General features: G+C 39.8%; 1 protein-coding gene across 4 annotated transcripts in view; it reads left to right on the plus strand.

Moving 5' to 3' along the window:
- The window catches only part of PDE7B (phosphodiesterase 7B), a 372,458-nt gene extending 349,828 nt beyond the window's left edge, over positions 1-22,630 (plus strand). For all 4 annotated transcript variants that reach the window (XM_075597407.1, XM_075597404.1, XM_075597405.1 and 1 more), the window contains 10 exons: positions 2,043-2,194; positions 4,507-4,570; positions 7,219-7,314; positions 8,712-8,812; positions 11,162-11,293; positions 13,555-13,646; positions 15,305-15,449; positions 19,870-19,966; positions 20,669-20,749; positions 21,325-22,630. In XM_075597407.1, coding sequence (XP_075453522.1) covers positions 2,043-2,194; positions 4,507-4,570; positions 7,219-7,314; positions 8,712-8,812; positions 11,162-11,293; positions 13,555-13,646; positions 15,305-15,449; positions 19,870-19,966; positions 20,669-20,749; positions 21,325-21,539 — 1,175 coding nt within the window. In that variant the 3' untranslated portion in view covers positions 21,540-22,630. The remainder of the gene's footprint in view (positions 1-2,042; positions 2,195-4,506; positions 4,571-7,218; positions 7,315-8,711; positions 8,813-11,161; positions 11,294-13,554; positions 13,647-15,304; positions 15,450-19,869; positions 19,967-20,668; positions 20,750-21,324) is intronic.
- Positions 22,631-23,935: the final 1,305 nt, after the last annotated feature.

Here is a 23,935-nt window from a genome sequence, read left to right on the forward strand (position 1 = left end):
ATATGGATGTATGTGAGTCAGCAGGAACTCCTAAAAAATATTGACCACATTAGCCACCTCTGAATGGGGTATTTTTAACAAGTGTGAATGATATGTTTGTGTTTTTAATAAGTATTTACACTAATAAAAAATTATTATTTTTCTTTGGACTTGATGGGACTATAAGGGTTACTTAATCCCTGTACAACCAAATATACAGGTATTTTTGTCCTGTCGGATCACTATTATCCAGCTAAACACTTTCTGGCATTGAGTGCTTTTTTGGGGGATTCTTTTTTGATCCCTCTTGGATCATATCTGAAATTATGTGACACATGGTGCCAGCAGAATTACTTACCAAAATGCCCTCCTACTGTTTCTGTACGTTCCTCCTACATACCAATTAGATTGTAAGCTCCTCGGAGCAGGGACTCCTCTTCCTAAATGTTACGTTTGTCTGAAGCACTTATTCCCATGACCTGTTATTTATATTTATTTGTTATTTATATGATTACCACATGTATTACTACTGTGAAGCGCTATATTAATGGCGCTATATAAATAAAGACATACAATACAATACAATAGATGTAATTCCTAAACCCTTCCTCCAATTTGGATGTGAATACCCTCAAATTAAAGCTGATACACTGCACTTTAAGCCCATTATTTAACTGTAACTTGATTTTATTTTGGTACACAGCTGAAATAACAAAACTTGTATCAGTGTCCAATTATTTCCGGACCTAACTATATCCTGTATACACAACTCGATGTAAACGCCTTTAGAGCCGGGTAAGGAGGGCTACATCTAAATGAACAGAATCTTCTCAAACACGGGAGCCAATGCTAAACAGAAAGAAAATAAAACTCAACAAATCCATCCAACAATCACAGCTCCTAAAAGGAAGATTAACAAGTCGGATGAAATCTGGAATATATTACCCAGGAAATTGTCCGACGCCTTGAAGGTCTGCCATTTGAGCAATCACCTACTACTATGTATGGCACGTTCTCAGATATCTTTTATACAAGCCAGTTCTCAAAGTGAACATGTTAAGGTACATACTAAGTGCTTTTTGATACGATGCTTTTCCATGTTCCCCGAAGTGATCACGTGTTCGTGATCACAGAAGGCAGCGGCCGGTCTTACAGCAGTGAAAGGGTAAAACCTACAACATCGCACTTGTCATTTCTTTGATATTTTTCTGTGGCTACAGTTTTTAGCTGAGAGCAGCCACGTGAACGCACTAGAAATGTACCCATTTCTCAGGAGAAATGTTTTATGATTTCTCTGAAACATCTTATGCATTTCTGATCAAAACAAATCGTGGAACTTCTCTCTTTAGGTGTTTTATGACACCCTATTTCTTAGGGTGGTCAGTATTGTATTGTATGTCTTTATTTATATAGTGCCATTAATGTACATAGCGCTTCAGAGTAGTAATACACGTGGTAATCAAATAAATAACAGATAATATCAATAACAGTTAATGGGAATAAGTGCTTCAGACATAAAAGTAACATTAAGGAAGAGGAGTCCCTGCTCCGAGGAGCTTACAATCTAATTGAGTATGGCTTAGGTATTAAGACCCATATTTACTAAATGGTGTTATACCATGAAAGACCTTTCAGCTCTGGAAGTTCTATTGTGGCATAGTAAACATGGCTGCAAGTGACAATTTCTACTCAGTACCAGACGTCTATAATGCGTTGCGGTACCTTTGTGCTGTCACATTTCCATGTCTATTTGTCTTTCTGTATCTCATACTATATGCTTCATTTAAATGGCGCAAGATCTTGGGCATTTTGTATACCTGGAAGAAGTTCTTGTGTTGATACATTTCATTACCACTTTAATACCAGAGAGGCCTGCAAAGCGTCTGAGAGCACGACTTTGCAGGGCCATCTGGCAGAAAAGGCATTTGCACTGATTTCTACTGCTTTTACACCAGAGAATGATAGTGCTCTGTAAGGGGCACGTGTTACTATTCCTGCCATTACCATTACAATGAACGGGGCATAGTTTCCTCCTTTCATTTCAAGTTTGTTTGTTGTTACAGATACAACACACTCAGGAGAAATTGGCACTAAGAAAAAGTTAAAGAGACTGTTGAGTTTCCAGAGGTATTTTCATGCATCAAGACTCTTACGTGGAATTGTACCACAAGCTTCCCTGCACTTATTGGATGAAGACTATCTCGGCCAAGCACGGGTAAGGAACCACAAAAGATTCCGGAAGCGGACCAGGACAGGGCCACCAATTCAATATGTTGTGAAACCATTTCCCCTATGCTGTAGGAGATTGTAGTCCCGTTTATTTGAATGAAGCTGAACTGTACTCTAGCACAGGGCATATGGTATATGGCTTATTGCATATGAGCCAGAGACAGAGGTCTTCATGGAATTTGTAGGCATTTCTGAAAAAGTGAAGGCATCCAAAAAAGTCTTCTGTGTCTATCAAAAGAATTGAAAAATAAAAGGAAATGCATCAGAGACTCTGTATTCTCATCAAGTCAAGAACCCACACGTAAAAGTGCACAGATCCACTAAAGCAAATAACAACGTTTATCAGGTTTTAGTCCCGTAAAAAGTATGGCGTTATTTTTAATGCCCGTTATTGTAAATGAGATGCAAACGAGTCTATGTAATATTCATCCCAGACTCGCTGACCTCTGTTACGTATCGTTATTTAAGTCATACCTGAATGAGTTAGAGAAAGAGAGAGAGAGACAAACAAGTTTATGAGTAGACCCAATTGAATTACAGTACATACTCCCAAATAGAGTAACCATGCTCCACATGGTGAGATACCTGAAAATATGCTAATTTAAATACATAAAATATATTCAAATGGTGTAAATTTGCATATTTCCCAGGTATGTCATCCTAAAATAAGGGAACGTTAACGCTTTTCTAATGAGTTCACTTGGGGCCCTTATGTGTGCATATGATTACCTTAGTGAATAATAACACTAACTCTGGGACAATAACTGCTGTACCTGTTTTAGGTAACATCCTGTTATTTGCCCTGATTGATCAGAGCATAGTGACGCTCGGCCACAGGGTTCTAGTTCAGGACAGACCAGATAAAGGTATCTAGCACACAATGTATGTTGATTTTTTTTTTTTTTTCTGGTCTGGGAAAGTACCCTGTACAAGCTGTTATATGCCAAATGCCTTCGTTTAATCAGATTACACAGTGACAAATATATATATATATATATATATATATATATTATTTTCTATATCACATTTAGTGAAAAAACAATAAGCCAATAAAAACAACCTATGGTAGGTATAAGTGAGCAGAAACTCCGGTAATGTTAATACTGCTGTAATGCTTTATGTAATATTCATACAGTGTTCTCACATCATTAAACATTATCTTCTGCTGTGGAACAGATGGTGATGTTTTGTAGCAATCAATCATTAGCATTACAAGTGTCAAATCCTGCACTGAACCAATGAGATTCATCTTAACCTTCTATAGATGTGCTCAAGTTAGCATGGCCCGACATCCAAAATGTGTTTCATTCCATTGCACCATTCTAAAGGAATGTTAAAGACGTAGCACACTAAAAACTGGCATTTCATCACATTATTGCAGCTTTTTGTCGGAACTTTATTGCTTTAGGTAAATCCTCTTTTTTTTTAACCCTGCTGAATATTGATATTGAGTTTTTTCTTTTTTAAATCTGTCACACAAAGGGAGAAAGAGCGTCTCAGTGAGTAAAGGCACTGACTCTGTAAGCAATGGCACTGAGTTTGAATCACCAAAATCATAGATTGTAAGCTCATCTAGGCAGGGGCTGTCTGTAAAATCCCTTAGCGCTGCGTACCGCGCACTATACTGTCTGTAATTGTGCAGCACTTTGAGTCCCATTGGGAGAAAAGCACTGTATTAAATAAAGTTATTATTAAATAAGGAACACTAGTGTACATGGAAATTGTGAGCATTTATTGTAGACCTGTATAACTGTATATACTCAGTACTACTTATACAGGCATACCCCGGTTTAAGGACACTCACTTTATGTACGCCTGTGCCTGTCAGCACGTCCTGAACAGCAATACCGGCTCCCTACCTGTACCGAAGCTGTGCGCAAGCGGGGAGACTATAGAGCCTGTTACAAATGCGTTATTTACATCAGTTATGCAACGTATATGACGGTTGCAGTACAGTAAACGCATCGATAAGTTGAAAAAAGGTAGTGCTTTAGTTTATGTACATTTTTGCTTTACATACATGCTCTGGACCCATTGCGTACGTTAATGCGGGGTATGCCTGTACTTTTTATGGACTAGTGTTTTTTTCTTTTCCTGTGAGGGGATACACCCACAATCATTTCAATATTTGCTGCAATTGGGTCTTATAATGCATTGGAATTGAATAATAATTAACTGCTGACAAGGTAATTTTTTTCTTCGTGTACTTATTAGCTAAGAAAATACCAAAATAAGCCTCTTATATGAAGAGAATGTTTGCACTGTGTTATAATTCTATCATACTTTCTGTATCAACAGCATATGCTATCTAAAGTGGGAATGTGGAATTTCGATATTTTCCTGTTTGATCGCCTGACAAATGGTGAGCTGTATAAATGCATGTACTGTAACACAAAATGTAAACATTATTTTCATGCTATTACCGCAAATATTTAGATGTAGCATTCTTCATTAAAGCAATGCCACATAGCCAGATGGATGTAGAGCATTTCTAAAATAAGTACCATTAAACGAAAATGTTATAAAACGTTGAACCTTAAGTCTAAATAAAAAGGGGTACTCTAGGCTTATAAATAAAAAGTACAATAGTGGTACTCCAAGCTTATAAATAAACAAGTAGTGGTACTTTAGGCTTGTAAATAAAAAATAGGGCTCACTGAGCTTGTAAATAGAAAGTAATAGTACTCCATACTCCAGATAACATCACGCCTCTAACACTGGATATACCTTTTTATTTTTGTATACGTTGCCAAGAGTGTAGTATTAGTGAACTGCAGCATGCATTCTGCTGCCACTTTACCTTAGCTTATTCGAACAGTGACCCTCATCTGGGTTCTTATTTAATATCAGGCTGGGCAGAAGCTCTAAGTTGCTTCATGAGCGGCATTGAATCTACAACACTCCAGTGTACATCTGCATTGCCCCAAAGGCAGACAGCCTTTGGCACAGCCGAAGGGCAGCTAAAGGTTCTGAGCCGTTTGCTGCCGTTCGCTGATGTTAAAGCTGCTCTATTTCAATCAGAAACTCACTTTATCCTCTGTACCCAATTTTCCAACTCTATCTGTCCATGAAATTTCTGTGAATTGACTGTTTAACCCTGTTCTTTTAATGTGACCATGTATTTTTATAACTCTGTGCTCAGGACATACTTGAAAACGAGAGGTAACTCTCAATGCATTACTTCCTGGTAAAACATTTTTATAAATAAATAAAAATAAAATGATGACACTTCAGGCATGTGAACCCAGTCTTGTAGCACTCGTACACAACAATTGTATAGTGATAAATTTATCACTATACAATTGTTGTGTACGAGTGCTACAAGACTGGGTTCTTTTTCTCCAATCGATATTATCACGTCTCCATCCAGTCAGCACCTCACAGGTTAACAATAGCAGTGCGGGTTTTCTGTACGTGTAGCACTTCAGGCATGTGCCAAGCTTTAGAGTTCTCATGTGCTTTAGCAGGGCCAGCAACTTGTCCAAGGTGTGTATAGAAAAGATTAACTGAGTGAGCTGCATAAGCTGTGACTATTATAGTCCTGGCTTAATAATACATCATGTAATATAAATATAATTATCTTTTAAATAAAAAAAACAGATGGTGATGATGTAAAGCAGACATGCATTGCCCAAATAAATGATCTGTTCTCCACCGAGTCTTGGGCTTCATGGACCCACATCATTTATTTAAAAACGAGTATACTCAAAGTATCCTAAACTAATTGCAACTGTGCTTAGTTCACATACTGTATGCCCATTGCTAAGTTATGTCACATGGTATCAGACAGTGGGTGATATTTCTATAAAAAAAACAACACCTTTCGTTTTTGAATGTTACTAGGTTTTTGTACACACAAGTTTTGCCACAATGAAATGCCCCAACACCAGAATGAGAAGATGCAGCATGTTCTGGCACATTCTAAACGTGTCACCTGCTTGTTGGACTCATTATTGCACATGTAAGAGATTCCCAACATGGTACTAATTGAATTAACTTTACAAATGTACCTTACAAATCTCTATTGACTTGATTGCATTGTCAACAGTAGTGCACAAAGCATATCGACTCAGCACCCACAAACTTTTTCATGTGTATATCTACACATACTGTATATACTAATTTGTGAATAAAAATATTGATCAGTAGTATTTTTAAATAAAAAGGGGGGAAAGAGAAAAAATACCAATAGTGTGACATTGTCAATAAAAATATATATTGTTACAAATTAAGGTATCTCGCTCACATCCAAGCTTAATAATTAAGCATAGCACGGAACCACCTTACGCGATCCTCAACTACTTTAGTCCATTGGTATGTACTAGCGATGTACCGAGTACCCGGAATTACCCGGCGTTACCCGGCAGGTTTTCAGCTACCCGAACATTACTCGGATCCGGCAACTGAGAAGTGGGCCCGGCGCCGGTTAACGTCAGGGTAGCTGGAAAATACATCATCACTTACCTGCTGTCAGTGACGGAGGGCGATGAAGACCCGTGAGGAAGATGGCGGCGACATCTAGGAAGGTCAGCAGAGGTCCTGTGGCGGTGGCAGCATCAGCAGTGTATGTTCAGCCCGCGTGGGAGCTGCAGGACTCCATAGCAGTGTGAGCTGGGGAACCACGTGACTGGAGCAGGAGCAGAAGCGTTCCTATTGGACATACATTGTAGCAGGGTGACTGGCATACTGTAAATATGTGAAAATACTTTTTTAGTTTACTAGATTTATGTTTTCGGTCCCATTGGGACCTTTACAACGATCATGATAAAGGTCCAAATGGGCAACAACATGTTCATCTATGCAAATGCCAGAGCCGACACAAGGTAAATAATTTTTTACCTGTAGGTCTCTGGGGCTTAAGAACAGGGCAGTTCTTATTTAGGAAACCTTGTGGTTCAGGTAATAATAAAAATAACATTGGAATTGTACAGATTGCTACTTCAATCCCAAGCACTAACAGATCTATGTACACACCAGTGTCGCTAACATTGTTTTTTCCTTCTCCTTTAGGTAACAGCTTAGTAACATTGCTGTGTCATCTGTTCAATGTCCACGGACTTATTCACCACTTCCAGCTAGATATGGTGAAATTGCACAGATTTTTAGGTAGGTGCAATATTTATTTTTATATACTTTGTATGAGTGCCTGTAAGAAGTGTCATGGAGACTATGAAGTGATGCCAAGTGCTTTCTGCACACTTAAGCGCACTGTGGTCCATACGTACTAAGCAGTGCTGTGCCATAGGACACGCTCTGGTGCTGAAAGACACCTTACGGCCCATTTGGCCATGGGCCAAAAGGTATCTTCCGGCATCAGACGCTGTTTTATGGCATAGCACTGCTTAGTAATTTTGGCCCTAAATCTTTATCAGGGTAGTTTATTTTACAGCAGTACTACAATGTAGGTACAGTAGGTAACACTTCTGTGTTTGGAGCATCCTCAGTCAATACCTTATGTTATATTTTATTGTTCTCTTAACATTAAGCTAGTTCCTTAACCTATTCACTGCCCGTGATGCCAACACGTTGCTACAGCTGCAGCGGCCATTATTCAAACACTTCACGTGTTGTGTACATCGGAATACTGATGTCATGGCGCGGGTTTCTTCCAACCTTACCGCCTTAAGACGCGAGTGCAGGCGAGTGCATAAAATTGCATTTTAGTGTTCTGGTTTTTAAACACCTGAAATTGACACAGTAGCACAGTACCGTACACATTACAATTCATTCATTTCATTGCACCCAAAGAAACAGAATCCATGAAATTCAAACGAAGCAATCGCGATAAGCGCGGGTGCCTGGGGCGATTGGCCGCGTTCATGCTGCGTGGAGTACAGCAGCGCACACGAAATCGGTGCCGTGATTTGTTTGAATAACGGCCGCTGCAGCTGTAGCATCTCTGGCAGGAAAGAGGTAAATGAGAATTACACAAGATAGTTTAAGAAATATTGTGATTAATTCCACGGACCACTGAAGTCCGTCTTAGTGATTATTTTGAAGGCAGTTCGGCAGTGAATGCGATCCATGCTTAGTAGGAAAGGCCATAGCAGGGTTAAGGCCCAGGCACAAGTTTTTTTTAATCCTGAATAGACCCATACTGTTATTTATTATTTTATTTATTTTTAATGTTATACAAGGCTTTATCAACAAACTGAAAATGTATTTCAATTAAGTGTGGAATTAACTCTGCTTGACAGTTATTTCATTGTGCAACTCATTTACCCATAATTGGCAACATCATTCTGCTAATTGTTTTCTCTGCCATGAGAGCAGAAATGTAAACAAATAATTTTCTCAATATGGAACAGGTTGTAGCGTCCATGACTGGTAGAAACAATATTTCAGTTCTTTCATCAGGGTTACATCTCTTCCTTAACAAAACACCCCTTAAGGAAGATTTGTGATATGTTTTGTCTACTTCTCCATCTCGGAAAACAGTTTGTTTTATATTTCAATGGTTAACATGAAAGAGGAGACGGATGAGCGTTTGCTTTCTGTTTTAGTCATGGTTCAAGAGGACTACCACAGCCAAAACCCATACCACAACGCTGTGCATGCTGCGGATGTCACTCAAGCTATGCACTGCTACTTGAAAGAGCCAAAGGTACGTCACATTACTGATTACAGGATCTGCGGTACTGGAGGCCACATGCATGATCATACAGATGTAGCAGATGTTATTGCACACATTAAAGTGTTATTGCACCCATTGGCGTGATATTTAATGCCCGGGTTATCTAATTGCCATTGAAATCAATGGTAGCGTGTTCGTTATCTCCTTAACACATGTATTTTTGTGCGTTTTTTTTCTTCTCCTTATTAAATGCATTGATGGGTGCAATAACTTCTGCTGCATTTGCATAAAGAAACAGACTAGAGATAAAAAAAAAAAAAAATCCCTGCTCAGTCTATATGGTAATCAAAAGAAACGTGCACATCTGGAATGAAATATATATCAGACTAAACGAGAACAGAATCTCAGTAAATGGCACTCAATACCATAGAATAAATCAATACTACAGAGTACAGACTAAAAGATAACTTTGATTTACAGCTAAGCTCAAATTAAATGCTGGGGCACCAAAACAAAAAAATCAGAAAAAAACATTAAACACGTATCATGCTGCAAACACAGGAGATCAAGTCTAACTGTAGCCTTGGAAACTAGTGGGTCGTCAGTGGTAGGTTCCCTTTATAAATCCTTCATTTGTGTCTATATCATATAATGTTCCTATATAATTTCACAAATAGTGCAGTATATTACATTGTCTATAAATAGTTAATTAGGTCAACCTCATATATTAGGTAATGAACACAGTTACAAGTAACTACTATAACCAGTGTCAATGTAGGTCATAGCTCAGTCCTGCATATTCCCCGGAATATATCAAATATTTCAGCTGTCTCCATTTGCCATAGTTCTCCTGCCCAGTTAAATGTTGCATTACGTTATATGTGGGTAATGCATAGAGGGGAAGAATAGTGAAGGAGAGAACCCAGACAGTATGGGGGAAAGGAGCGCAAGGTGCAGAGGCACCATTGAAACCGCGCTCAGACATCCAGGGACAGAGAGGAGTAAAATTAGTTAAGGGTGCTTGGTTAAAAGATGCCAGCAAGTGTCTACTAACGGAACAAGCGAAATGTGTATAGAAATACCATAGTGAAGCGCGCTCTCTCCTGTGACATGATTAGCTGTCGTCTACCATTGCCGATGCGCGTTTAGCTTAGGAATGTGCTTTTTCACGGCACAACTACCTCCCCCTCCGCAGGTGGGGAGGCATTTATAGATCAGTCAATTACTTTTAATCCCTCCTATTAACCCCTTCATTGCCATGCTCATAGGGTACTTTTGGTGAACCCCTCACAAGCACCATAACAGACATGTTAATATCTATAATCTTTTTGATGTATGTTGTTGATATATGAATTAAATAAAATCAATTTCTGATTTTTCTCATTTTTGGTACACAGTTACTATTGGTTATGTTAGTAGTGTGTATGCAACATATACAGTATATACATATACTTATACACTAACACATGTATATACATATATACACATGTCTCTCTCTTCTCTGCATATACTCAGTTGATAAAGGTGCTTATGTTGTGACTTATTAATTTCTATTATGGGTATGTTTGTAGATACATTCTTGCAAGCTAATAGACTGTAGTACTATGTTTAAAGAGAGGATGCTACTATGTTGCTCATGGAGCTTCAGTGAAGCATAGTTAATTTCAGATCTTGAAACAACATATCTTAATAATAAATACAGTATAGTCTGTCTTTGACAGTAATTAGAAAGGGGTATTCTGGCTATTAGCGAGTCAAAGGGTGTTATACTAGTATTAATTCAGTGTAACTGTATATTCAAACTTTAACTTTAAGCAGGGTTTCATAACATAAAAACATCCACGCATTTTGCCACATCTTCTTTAGTTAGTCAGACACTCCAATTCCAGGGCTTACAGTCGTATTATCTATGGATGAGATACATTTCTGGGCTGATCCAAAGGACCTGGACTGGTTTATTCCATTAGGTCATGATGGCAGTCGAATTGCATGTTAGACTGTTTGGCAGATCCCAGGGATCACATATTTATTTGTCATCAATAATATACATCATGAATACCTCTTTCAGATGCCTGGTTATGACTATCAGTTAGACTATTTTTTTCTGATGTCACTAGTTACAGTACAAGTAACACAAGCAACGTGTCTAAAAATTGTTACAGATGGCATCACAAGCCCCACAAATGTACAAGAATACAACGACAATCCTCAACAATATTGAATATGAACTACAACAATAGTTACAAAAAACTGGTTATTGCAAATACTACTTACTGTACCTATACCTGTAATAGTGAGGTAAAATAACCACTACCACTATTATTGCAAATACTACTGTACCTTTACTTGTAACAGGTTCACTCTGCTTTTTCCTGACAGCTTGCCAGCTTCCTCACACCTCTGGACATAATGCTTGGACTGTTGGCAGCAGCAGCACATGACGTGGACCATCCAGGGGTTAACCAGCCATTCTTGATTAAAACCAAACATCACCTTGCCAGCCTGTACCAGGTGAGGTGAAAAGAGGGTCATAAGTGGACAATATACTGTTTTGATTATTTTACCTTTCTTAGATGGTGGAAGAGAGTTAATGAAGCACAGGGAGTATCCTACTGGTTAGCAGTAGGGATTAGTTCTTTACACTATACATGTGCACCCATGTTCCTTGCGTTCAGGTGGCTTTAGGCAGTTTTCAGAAATCTAATGATCTAAGTTTGCAAAACAACTTCATAACAATGCTGCAAGCCAGCTTTCTGCCACATGCACTAAGTTCTTTTGTTCTATCACACACATAGGTACGTATGGATGAATAGTAGAAAGATAGGGGTCCTGATTGCACTCAATCTCGATCTTACTGGGAAGTTGCCGGCTGGGGAGTGTGGTAGGGAACCGGCTTATCTTCTGCTGGAGTGGAAGTAGTCTCGCTGATGCACACTTCATAAATGATTATGGACAACGTTTTAGCTCTTAATAATATCTTTTTATTGTAGTTGACCCATCGGATACACACCATTTCCCCCAGAGGCAAAACTACTTCCATGTTTGTAACAGATCTATATATGGAGGTAAAAGTAGGGAAATTCTGGGCCAAAAACGTGGTACTATATGTAGCAGTGAAAAATACTATTGTTTTCAATTTGATTTTTTTCTTTGACACTGTATAAGTGGTGCACAGTTTTTGTCCCATATTTACCTTGATATACGATGTAGACTCTCCGTGCTATAGGTATCAAAGGGAAAAGTCGTTATTTTGTCGCAACTTGAGCTGAAATACAGATGCAACTGCCGGATTTAGACTGCTTGCCAAGGAAAATCTGTGACCATCTCGCAGTAACTTGTGAGATGGTCCATAGAAGGCTGTAATGGCCCATCGGATTAACACAGTGGGGGTCCCTGTGTTTGGATGGGACTCGCCGCCCGATAGGATTCACACAGCTTGAGTCCCATTCAAATGCAGGGACCCCTGCTGTGTTAATCCAATTAGTCTGGCTGCAGAAATCTCACCGCGTGGGATGGGTTTTAGTGCAGAATTCTGAAGGCAATCAGTGTATAACCGGCAGTTGCAGCTGTATTCCGGCGCAGGCAGCATCTATGTGTCGCCCTCCTTCCCCCACTCTCTGGGAGATAGGGCATCTACGGGGTATGTGGTGCTTTAACTGTGGCTCACAGGAGGTCTGAGCCTCCACCGCTGGGAGCCTGGGGTGTACCTGATTACTGCCTTTGGGATGAATAGTTCTTTTGAAAGCTGCTTGTACTGACCCCGAATATATTTGTATATAGTTATCATATCCCCTATTAGACACCTCTTTTATAATGTAAATACATCTAATTTAGCTAGACTCTTCTCATACGGTAGATTGTCCGTCCCCTATATTAGTGTGGTGGCTCTTCTCTGCACTCTCTCTTGTTCCATAATGTCTTTTCTAAACAGTGGTGCCCAAAATTGTACTCCATATTCAAGGTGTGGTCTTACTAATGCTTTGTAAAGGGGCATAATTATGTTTATTTCCCTTCCATCCATTGCCCGTTTAATGCAAGATAAGATCTTGTTTGCCTTTCCCGCTACTACAAAACTTTGAGCACTATTGCTAAGCCTGCTGTCTACAAGCACTCCTTAATCCTTCTCCATCAAGGATTCCCCTAATGTATCCCCATTTAATTTGTGCATTGCCTGTTTATTCTTGTTTCCCAAATGCATAACCATAATCTGTATTAAACCTCGCCTGCCATTTACCTGCCCACGTTTCCAGTCTCTCCAAGTCCTTCTGGAGAGAAATTAGATCCTGCTCTGATTTTACTACCTTACACAATTTAGTGTCATCAGCAAAGATGGGGATTTTGCTCTCGATGCCAACCTCAAGGTCATTAATAAACCAGTTAAAAAACAGGGGTCAGAGTACCGATCCCTGAGGTATTCCACTCACAACTTTAGCCCAACCTGAGTCCAATTTGCTTTATTTTGTACACTAACCTTGTGGAACTGTATCCAAAGCCTTTGCAAAATCTAAGTAGACCACATAAATTGCATTACCCTGTCTAAATTCATACTCACCACCTCAAAGAAACAAATAAGGTTGGTTAGTTAGTTAGTTAGTAATAATAATCATTAATTGGACTAAGATAATGTTTTTACTGAAATAACAAACCCTACAACAGTGCAGAGTAATGATTCAGACTTTTAGAGATATTGTATGTTTCCCATAATTAATTTAAGTGAAGATGTGTGCACTGTATGTTACAGAATGTTTCATTTGCTCTGTTCATCTCAACAGAACACGTCAGTGTTAGAGAACCATCACTGGAGGTCCACTGTTGGCATGCTGAGGGAATCTAGGCTATTTGCACATATGCCAAAGGAAATTACGTAAGTGATATATCAACCAGTGTGACACCGGCCCCTCCACACACTGACTCATTGACATACATTTTAAGGATTCAAGTATGGATATTAAACCCATGGTTAATTAATTAAAGTGCAGTAGCTATTGTCTAGCATTGAAGCCCATCCACTTGAATAGTCAGTAATGACTGATAATAACTGTTGCACCTTAGTGAATACGCCACACAGAATGGTAAAGACAGTCTAGCCTTGCCACATATCTGCAGTACAATAATGTGAAAGACCTCACTACTATGACATGGGAACCTTTTTAACCCCATTTTTTGCCAGAGTGCCACCCTGTGCATTCTTCAGAATAAACAACTACTGTGATACAGTGTGACTAGGAAGATAAATAAATGATGTATTAATATATATTTATCCTTTATATTTATATGCTTTTATTTATATAAAAATATGTATGTGTGTATATATATATTAAAAAATATATAGTGCCGGTATATTTTTTCTATTATCTGTGCACTGGGCAAAGTTAACTGATGTAGTTGGAGTGCTGTTATCTCACCGTAATATATATACACACACTCACGTACTCACATACACACATACACTCACACACATATATACATACATGCATACACATATATACATACACATATATATATACACATACATAATCTGCACTCCTCTTCATAGTTACCAACCCAGGTCCCACGGATGTGGGAATATGTCAATCAATTAAAAAATAGATCCAGCACTCTTGGGACTTTCATTCAATAAATATTTAATGCAGTGATCGATGTTTCGGTGCCTATTGCAACCATCTTGACAAAAGTCCCAATAGGGACTGAAATGTCAATCACCACATTAAATATTTCTTGCATGAAAGTCCCAAGAGTGCTGGATCTATTTTGTTAATTGATACATAGGATAAACGGGACACGCACTCCAAAGTCTCAAAAAGGTGAAACAAATTCCTCTACATTTCAGCTCCCATTGGAGCCTTCGTCAGGAGCATGGTGCTCTTTACAAAGGCTCCATTGGGAGCCAAATCATAGAGGAATACATTTCACCTTTTTTTGAGACTTTAAATGCTAGGTCTCCAAACAGGACTCCAAATTCATATACTGTAAATGAACATGTCACTTAAAAGAATCAAATTATTCATAAGACAACATCATCTGCCCCACTGTAACGAACCATTGTCTGATGGCTTTAGTTGTGCAAGTAACAAATTATCTCCAAGTCTCACATAGCTGACACTACTTATGCAGGAATTCTTAGAGAACGTTCTTATTCAGTGTTAAGATTATGAAATATGCACAATTTGTAGGGTGAAAACAGATCTTGAGGAATGAAAGATATCTTAAGGTGTGGATAGAGAGAGAGAGAGAGAGAGAGAGAGAGAGAGAGAGAGAGAGGGAGAGACAGAGAGAGAGAGACCATCTTGACATTATTGATAAGATGGTGCATAAGCCCAATGACCATACTAAGGAGGTTTTTCATGAAACTGTGACAGAGACGATTGGTTCACTATTGTAAAGTTGGAAATTCCTCTTGACTTCAGTGGGAGTTTCCGTTCGATAGTGCCCTGATCGACACTGTCACAGTTTAATGAACAACCTCCTACTGCACGGACTGTTCCTTCAGCCAAAAGTAACCGGGTGACTTTGCAATTTCAGACAGGATATTGAACAGCAGTTGGGCTCCTTGATCTTGTCAACAGACATTAATCGTCAGAATGAGTTTCTCGGACGTTTCAAAGATCATCTCAACAACAAAGATCTCAGCTTGGAGGATACAGATCACAGGCACTTTATGCTACAGGTAAAAATAAGAAAACGGATACCTCATTACAATTTCTAAATGCTAGAAATACATTCTCAATTACTGGACAAGCAGCCATGGTAAAAGTGGCTTTGCAAAACACATAAAAAAGCACATATACAATCAATGGGACATGTTTAAATCTGCATGTTCAATGTCTGTTTCCTCAAAAATCTAATTCCAATCATTCTTCAGTTATGTCCCTAGTTACACAGTAGATGAGATTGAAAACAGACATATGGCCATCAAGTTCAACCTATGTTAAATTTAGATGACAGATACTGGAAATACAAATATAGGATAAGTATCTTGATCCAGAGGAAGGCAAACAAAAACCCTAGTGAAACATTATATAATGATGTCTCATACTGTAAGTGTAAAAATGAATTCCTTCCTGACTCCAATAATGGCAATCAAATTTCTCCCTGGAACAACATCCTTCCTGTTTACTTATTTGATATATTCCTGTATACCTTTCCAAAAAGATGCCCAACCTTTTTTTGCAGATATCTATTGTATCTACCATCACATTCTCCACTGGTAATGAATTCCACATTTTAGCCACCCTTTCCATTGTTGCTGGTGAAATCTCCTTTCCTCCACCCTTAAGGGATGACCGCATCTTGTTTGTACTGTTCTTGAGATGAATCGTTATTTTGAAAGCTCCTTGTATTGTCCCTGAATATAGTTATTATATCCCCTTTTAGACACCTCTTTTCTAATGTAAAGAAATCTAATTTAGCTACCCTCTCCTCATAAATCCGATTTTCCATCACCTTTATTAATTTGGTGAGTTTTCTCTGCACTTTTAAGATCTCATTTGCCTTTGCAGCTACTGCCTGACATTGGGCACTATTTCTAAGCCTGCTGTCAACAAGCACTCAAAAATCCTTCTCTATCAAGGATTGACCTAATTTTGCCCCATTTAATCTGTAAATAACCTGTTTTTTCTTGTTTCCCAAACGCATAACCTTACATTTATCTGTATTAAACCTCATCTGCCATTTACCTGCCAAAGTTTCCAGTCTATCCAAGTCCTTCTGGGGAGAAATTACAGTAAATTATGTAAGGTAGTAAAATCAGAGCAGGATGTAATCAGTAAAAATTGAGACTTTGCTCTCTATACCAATCTCAAGGTCATTAATAAACAAGTTAAAAAGCATGGCCCCAGTACCGAACCTTGAGGTACTCCACTTACAACTTTAGCACCACCTGAAAAGATTCCATTTATGACAACTCTCTATTGTCTATCGTTCCACTAGTTTTAAATCCAGGTGCAAATATTTTTACCGAGACCAATTTCCTTTATTTTGTTCACTAACCTCGTGTGTGACACCAAATCACAATCCTTTGCCAAATCTAAGTAAACCACATCAACTATCCTGGTCTACATTTATACTTACCTCATCAAAGAAACTAATAAGGCTCGTTTGGCACAACCTATGCTTCATAAATCCATGCTGACTATTCTAATAATTTTGTTATTCATTAGTAATTCCTGAATATTATCCTGCTAAACCGTCAAGTAGCTTCTCCTTAGTGTGAGGATTCGCCATCCTCGTTGCTGGAAACCATCTCCTCACCTAAAACCTTCAACCATGACAGGCACCCAGGATGCATGATGTCGCGATGGTCCAGCTAGGTGCGCTCGCGATCGGCCTGCCCTCCCGCGGGTTCCGCCCCCAGTCTCCACCCCCGCACTAACGTGCGGCGGGCTCGTTCGTCCAGCCTCCCCTCCGGGTTCAACCCCAGTCTCCGCCCCCGCTCTAGTGACAAGCATACACGGCGTGGGAGTGATGCGCGCACTTGTTTCCGCCCCCTGACCCCGATGACGCGCGGGGGTCAGTGCACCCTTGGACCCGCCTCCAGACTTCAGGCGCATTCGGCTGATGTACATGCACAGTGTGCGAGCAACATGCGACCGAGACACCAGCCTTCCACGTCGGTGACGCACACGGGACATAACCACGCCTCTGCACCCAATCAGGCTGCACAATAGGGCGCACCTGTGTGACCCAGCAGCCTATCAGATCACGTTCCATTGCTCCGCCACAACATACCATTGGAGGGGAGTCCCATAAATACCTGCTTAGCCAAGACACTCATTGCTGAGCATAACCTTGTGTGTGATGCCGTGCCTTGCTGCATTCTGCCTTGTACCTTGAGATTTCTGGCTTGTGCCAGCCTTGTTCCTGCCCGACCCTGCTACGTTCATTGGACCCCGCACCTCTCCTCTCCTGACCCGGCTCATGTACGAGTACTCTGAATTCTCCAACTCTGATCTCGGCTATCCTCACAACGACTACGCTGCTATCTCCAGTCCTGACCTCGGCTAATACCCCAACGATCCACTACTCTCCAGTCCAGACCTGGCAAGTACTTTCTACTATTCTACACTCTGTACTCCAGACCCGGCTTGCACGACCATCCTACACTCTAGGCGCGCCCGCGCGGCTGTAGATTGGCGTTATACAATTCCCTACCTCAGCACCGCGGTCGCGCTTCGTTTGTGGTGAGCTATGCGTTACACTTAGTTGTATCTAACTCTCTTTTTAATATAGACACAACATCTGTTTTATGCAAATCTTGTGGTACTGAGCGGTGGAAATTGAGTCCTTGCATATTAAATGTAATGGTTTGGCTATTACTGAACGTAGCTCCTTAAGAACTCTAGGGTGCATGTCATCAGGCCCAGAGGCTTTATTTACTTTGATTTAATCAAACCGCCTATGCACTTCTTCCTTAGTTAACCAATTGTTCGTTAATATTTCAGCTTTTGCTTCTTCCGGTTGCAATATTTTTGCAATTGATTCCTCCTTGGTGGATACAGAGGCAAATAATGTTTTTAATACTTCCTCCTTTTCCTTATCTCCAATAATTAGCCTGCCCATCTCACATGGAAAGTGTCCTACTCTATTCTAATCTTTTCGTTATTAAGGTACTTATGGTTGATCTTATGTTCTATTGCAAACCTTTTTTAGTTTTCAATTTTCTAATCTAATTGCCCTGACTCCTTTAGCTACTTCCTTTTTGAGTGGTGGCACTGTGTGTTGAGAAGGACCTTGCACAGACAAAGTGCCCACTCTTCTCCTGATCATTGTCAGTATAAAAGAATAGGCTAAGGGTAAAGGTAACACTTGATTACATGCAATTTCTTTTTAACCTCTAGTGAACACTAAGGGGCCTATTCTTGTAGCTCCAAAGTGTGACAAACCGCTTCTAAAGTACCCTTTAAAAGCGGATTGGCATGCTTTGCTATTCTGTAAGCACTTATCATATCTCCAAACCACGTCTAAACGGCTTTTTAAGAAGCAGTTTCACTCCGATCGGTTTGTCAAAAAAGCCTCAAGTTCGCATTTTGTTCCCACAACTGCAATTCTTGTAGCTTTGTTGCGCTTCTAAAAACACGCATTTGTTTTATCAACACCTCCAGGGCGGTGGGATTGGTATTGCGAGTTACATCCAGAGTCTGAAATATGGGTTTGGCATGGAGAGCAAAACCCATAAATCAACCTGGGGATGGAGTTGGCACCACCTCTGGTCATTCCGCTTCTAAAGCAAGTACAAACTGAGTGGATTGGCTGTGAAACCGTGCAGTTTGTCACTTGTTTAGAAGAAGTGATTTGCAATAGATAATACTGGTTTTGGTATTCCATTTAATTCCACTTCCTATCAATATGCCAAACCGCCCGGCTTAGCAACTATAACTTAGGAGCTACTAGAATAAGCCCCTAACACTACTCACTGGACATTTGCGAATCACAAAAGGACCAGCACACTAGTGGGCCTCACAGGGTTGGACTGGCCTGCTGGGGGATCAGGAATATCCCTGATGGGCCCCTAGCCCTGGTGGACCCCCAGAGCAGGTTACCAACAGGGGGGAAGAGCTGTCCCACTGGGCCTGGCGGAGGAATGGGACTCCTGACAACTGCAGACCCTTATCTTTCTGGGGCCAGGGGAAGGGGGGGCAGGGGGCCTACAGTCTTACATTCCCTGCTGTGCCAACACTGCTTATGATGTCATACCTTCTCTGCTTGCATCTAGGGGAGATCGTAACTGTAGCTCTGGGAGCCATGGACACAAATGGGACAAAAGAGCAGGACTGAATTGAGAAGGCAGGGTTTGTGGTTATGGTGTCTAAATGTCCATGACTCTCGGGTGCTGTGGGAATTCAAGCACCACAAGGGTTTAAAGAAGAAAATTATTTTCAATGAATGAAAACAACTAAATGTTTTTTTATAAACAGAACAACTTTTCTTATGTAAACCATTTACATTTAGTTCTTTACCATGTGTTTTTTTTTGTGTGTGAAATAAATATGAGTGCCGCTTTAAAATCTGAAATGATCCTGATCAGGCTTTTAACAAAAAGACACCTATAATTTGCAAAGTGTTGGTTACAATTTGTTTGTGTTTTTTAGATTGCCTTGAAGTGTGCCGATATCTGCAACCCTTGCCGGGTCTGGGAGCTGAGCAAGCAATGGAGCGAAAGAGTCTGTGAGGAATTCTACAGGCAAGGTTAGGAGCCAGACTCTAGGCCGTGTGCCTCCCCACACAGCAAAGACATCAAGACCGCAAATCTAGCATTTACTCTGCCAAAGCAATACCTTCATTTTTTTTTTAGACAAAATTTGAAATGTCCGGTTAAGATGAAGCCCAGACTGACAATTAGTTATCAAATTAAAAGGCAATGAGCTTTTGTTGGTATTCATTTCTATAATGGAAGAAGAATTAGGAAACATAGACTGATCATTGCAGACTCAGAGCTGTAGTGTTTTCATTACACTGACCCTCAGGCTTTCCATATCCAGCAATTTCTACTTACTGTAGGCTAAATATCCCTTTGTTTCCTGTTTGGTCCATGCACTGTCGATATTTATTTGACCAATAGGGATCGGAGTATGGCATTCCTATTATTGCTCAAAGGTATCATTAACCGCTTCATGGCTAGCACCTTGCTGCATTTGTTGAGTACAGTGGAAAAAATCTATTTAATAAAATACCGTTTCTTCATTATTTATCTAATTATTTTGACCATTACCTGAAAAATACCGGCTTTTGGTTAATTTCTAGATGCAAGTGCTTGGAGTTAGAATTATACCTCCAGACTCCCGTTGAGCGCGCAACTTGTAACAAATCAGTAATGTCCACTAGAAAACAAAATACAATTTAATTTTATTTTACATTATTATATGAAAAATATATTTTTCTGTTTATTAGGAGACCTCGAACGGAAATTTGGACTGGATATAAGCCCCCTTTGCAATCAGCAAAAGGATTCAATACCTAGTATTCAAGTCGGTAAGTACATATTGACTTTTACAAAAACAACCGTTCTTGTTTTTTTAATTTCTTTTCTCTACAGTGCAGCACTGGCTATAGGAAACACACTATATGTAAAGTAAACAGCATTGACAAATGGAACTAAAAACAGAATATTTTTGTTAATTTATATAGCGCCAGCGTACGCAGAGATACTACACAAGGCAAAATACAGGGAAGAATCATTTACAAATAAGTGCTTAATACATCAAACGTTAACATTGGGGAGAAAGAATTACAATTTAACTGGTGTTCAAGACGACATCAAATCGAGTAGCTTTTAGTTCCAGCTCTACACTGGTCCTTACTACAGTCTCCTGGATTCAAAACTGGTGCAAATAACAGCACAGAACAGGAATGCCACTGAAAACAAATGGAACTTTTCCTTTGTACATGTGAAGCAATTCTTTCACAGGGGTCTTGCTCCAGGTTTGCAGCTAGGAGACTTTATAACCCTTTTGTTCTAAGACACCTATCTCCTTTTCCTTACTGCCTTTGTCAGCTGATGTGGCATTTGCTTCTCCCCCCCCCCCCCCCCCTTCCTGTTTTCACAGGTTTCATATCCTACATAGTTGAACCCCTGTTTGTGGAGTGGGCCCAATTCACAGGGGACACACCTTTGTCTGTAAATATGCTAAACCATCTCAGGAAGAACAAGGCCAAGTGGAGGGCCCTGCTGCACAAGCAGCGCACCAAGAGCAACGATCACTTGGGACAAGTCACCGAAGGCAAGAACGACCAAACCTTAAGTGAAGGTGAAGCCCCGTAGTGACAAGGTCAGACTCTTCCCTGTAGCATTGCTGTTCTTTCCTTGGCTGCTTACAATGAAGAGCGATTGAGAGAAGAAGAAAAAAGCTCAGGTGAGCAGCTGTTGCCTTTGACAACAGTTTAGAGAAAAACAGGGTTGAGGAAGATAAGAAGGAAGCAGAGCCTAGTCAGGGTAGAGGTGGATAACCACCCACCCATACTCTGCTGTCCTGTTGTCTCAATATTTCCAGCATTTCTATCCTAACTCACTATGAGTTAAACCAGCGCCCCTGCAAAACCGGGACTTACGATTTTTTAATTGGCTGCTGGGTTAGGGGGGCAAAAGAACGAGATATGTTTCCTCCAGCTATGTACTTTCCTGGAGGAACTGTGCAACTAATAGCAAACAGCTGCAGTACCTCTAGATTGCGGGGAGCAGCTGAAGTGGTTATCAGAACATCTGGCACCGTTTACTCATCCTCTCGAGCAACAGGCCATCCAGTCTACGAGAGCAGATACACATTGTACACAACCACCAAAAAAAAGATCACCAGCATCCATGGAACGCAAAAGGGATGTCTGAGAAAGAAACGTTGTTTTTTTATTAATACCTAAAACAATCACCAAGAAAATATATCTTTTTCCTTTTTCATTTTTATATTCTCGAAATCTCGTATTTAAAGATTTCCATTAAGGACTACCTTTCAGGTGTATGGACAATTTTTTTTAATGCTTTAATACCACTTTGGATTATGATGGTATTTTTGCCATTTTAAAGGAGTGGTGCGCCCCACTCAGTACAAAGAATGTGATGACCGGGTGGACTGTGGGTTGCATACAGTATGTTCAACCCTTTCCAACACGTGGTCCGCATTATCATCGTTTTCACAGTGGGTTTATTATGTATGTTCGCACCTGTGCATTTTCTGTATATGCTGAGCTACTGATTCCCATGCCAAAATACTGAAACATTGTAGAACGGGCTATCTGTACAAATAATGACACTGTGAACAGAATACTGTTACTTTTAACAAGAATATAGCATTTGTAAATATGGTACACAGATCATGTCTAATAACGCTCTCATTTTCAGATAAAGGCCTTAAATTTTAACTTGTCATGTTTCAATTGTTGTACTATCCACATAATTCACTTAAAGCCTTTTGTCAAACCTCCAGTTCCTTTCAGCAGTCACAAAGAAACCGGACAGAGGGCGATTAAAATACTGTACTTCACAAGCATTCCATAAGAATATCTTCTGGCAGAGGATATCACCAAGAAAACCCATTGTCGCTGAAGGTGCAGAACAATTAATTGCAGGCCTGCCTTGCAATGAAGTGTTAAGACTAACAGTGCTTCTATATAAGGCACTCTGCAACTGCTCATTCAGCTCATACAAGTTCTGTGTGCACACCAGAGTACAATAAACTTTCAGCTATCACATAACACAGCCAGTGAACACCAAGCAGACTGATGTACTGTACCAGGTAGATGTTTCACTAGTGGACCAACCACTGGCTCTGAATTTCAAACCTCACTAAATAAGAAATATGGTAAACTGATAAACATAGAAGCATCAATTAGGTTCTAGAGGATTACGAGTAAAAGTGTCTCTCTTTGGGACTGTGTCACTGGCTGCATTTTAGACGTATTTACTCATCACACAGAGCAATGCACATGCATCAGCTACTTTAGACACTACCACATGTGCAGAGACAGAGCATGGGGACTTTTGTCTGTGAGTTATTCTGTCACTTTGAATCTGTATTACTGTTTTTACACTGTACATATATACAAATCAGTAAAAAAAAAATGCCATGTGATTAAATGTACAGAGTCTCCAGGTCAAATGTACTTCTATGTTGCTGTTTTAACATCAAATATCAATACAGATGTGGTGCCTGGTTACTTTTTTTCGTTTGCAATTTTGTTAGTGTATTTTGATCTGTTACATTTAAATGTAGTAGTCACAGCTTTCAAATGGGTTCTGGCAATGCAATTTATGCTACCCTGATAATGAGAAGAATTATATAGGATAATTGATGATACACAGTCTATTAACTAATTGGAATCAACAGTGGTTTCCATCATCATAATGTATAGCCTTTCTCCTCTGAAATACCAAAAAGGGGATATATGAGTAATAACCCTTTCTATGAGTGCAGATGGATACTCAAGTTGGTAATAAGAGTTCATTATATTATAATAGTGACAACACTTACTATTAAACATGCAACCACTTCATTCCAGAGCGAGACACGAGTTGCAGGAGTTTACTCTGTAAAAGATCAAGGACTATATTTGCCAAGTTGTGCTATTCCATACAAAATACCAGCTCTCGATGATATTGGGCAGTAAGGTGTCTTCCGGGGCCAAAGGTATATTTTAGAAAAGCACCGCTTAGTAAATAGCGTCACA

This window comes from Ascaphus truei, chromosome 4, assembly GCF_040206685.1.
Source record: "Ascaphus truei isolate aAscTru1 chromosome 4, aAscTru1.hap1, whole genome shotgun sequence".
Lineage (NCBI taxonomy): Eukaryota > Metazoa > Chordata > Amphibia > Anura > Ascaphidae > Ascaphus > Ascaphus truei.